The 1,349-nt window shown below is 52.0% G+C and overlaps 1 protein-coding gene across 1 annotated transcript, besides 3 other annotated features; it reads right to left on the bottom strand.

Annotated features, from left to right (window-relative positions):
- Positions 1–1,349: a sequence feature (heterozygous, non-Esmeraldo-like haplotype).
- Positions 82–113: a microsatellite.
- Positions 155–198: a sequence feature (T-rich).
- Tc00.1047053452895.10 (hypothetical protein, conserved) lies at positions 317–1,138 on the bottom strand (the record flags this gene model as incomplete). The annotated part of the gene is made up of 1 exon (XM_797178.1): positions 317–1,138. The coding sequence occupies one exon, from the start codon at positions 1,136–1,138 to the stop codon at positions 317–319; it is 822 nt and encodes a 273-aa protein (XP_802271.1).

The following is a 1,349-nucleotide window of genomic DNA, read 5'->3' as shown; positions in this document are numbered from 1 at the left end:
GGGGTGCGACGCATCCATTCTTGGCGCCTACTCGGTGAATAATTGCGGAATGAAGAATAAGCAAGAGTGACGCACATTCAAATACACATATATATATATATATATGTATATATGGACCCAATGCTGCCACCGATAACAGGAGGCTCAATGGACTAAAACAACAACGGAAGAAAAAAAAAGGCAAAAAAAAAAAAGAAATCCCTCTCTTCCATTTTCTTCTCCCTTTGTTTGTGTGAGAGAAAGTGTACGAGGTGTAGGCATTGACAACTGTAATCCTAGCCACTCCGCCAACAGCGAGGTGCAGCGTTGTTCCACCTCACCACTCCTCAAAGTACGCCGGCGCTTTTTTAGACAACTCGTCAGTATTCGGAGAAACACCGTCGGTTTCCTTGCGGTCAGCAGCAGCAGTCGCGATTTTTTCACCGCAGCCAACAAAATTCCCGGCAGCTGTGCGATTCTGCTCTTCTTCCGGGCCCAAAGTCTGCATAAAAGTTTTTGTTATTTCCACCGCCCCTGTTACCTTTGTTGTCATCGCCTCTCCTGCAGCACCCTCACTTCCATGTGATGTTTCTAATTCTGTTTCTGCACTGACAGCTGCTGTGACTGCCGTAGCAACCGTCTCGCTGCATGGGAGCGTACCGCGAGGGGAAAAATTGTCGAGTCTGTCTGCCTGCACTTCCTCTAGCGCAATCAATTCACACTGCGATGGTGCCCCTCGCTCTCTATCCTTTAATCCATCGGTTCCATTTTCGCCTGCCGCCTCCCAAAAACCGTTGTCGTGCCGCACACTGTTGTCTTTCGTGGCGTCTAAACATTCCGCCAAACCTGCCGGTTCACTCTGCCTCAACACGGCTACCGCACCGTCTATCAGAAGGCTCTGCCCTCCTCCAAGTGATGGAACGCGGTCACATGAACTGTTGTTGCTTATTCCAAATTGCGACCCTACGGCCTCAGCGTAAGCCCGCCGGGCTGATCGGAGGATGCCCGCCACGGCTGGTGTGCTCCTTTTAATGGAAAGAGGAGACACAAACACCGGCAGACCATCCCATAAAGCCGCAAGGCGTTGCGACGCCGCACAAGTTTCCTTCGCCCCTACACCCGTACGGTCAGTTTTTTTCGCTTGCGTGGCGGCGGCCATACTTGACTTGGTTGGAAAACTTTTCTTCGCCGCAGAAGGAACCGGCGGTGTGCGCCGCGTCTCTTTCTCAGCCGAGGTCTGCCGAACAAAATTTTCGCTCTTTACAGCTGACGATGCCGCAGCAGCCGCAGAATTTCTGTTGATCGTCGTGGTGTTAGCCACGCGTCTCTTTGGTGCCTCCTCAGGCGGCAACTCAATGAGCTCCAGCGTG

The sequence above is a fragment of the Trypanosoma cruzi genome, genomic scaffold (assembly GCF_000209065.1).
Source record: "Trypanosoma cruzi strain CL Brener 1047053517153 genomic scaffold, whole genome shotgun sequence".
NCBI lineage: Eukaryota > Euglenozoa > Kinetoplastea > Trypanosomatida > Trypanosomatidae > Trypanosoma > Trypanosoma cruzi.
This window is presented reverse-complemented; position numbering and strand designations above follow the sequence as displayed.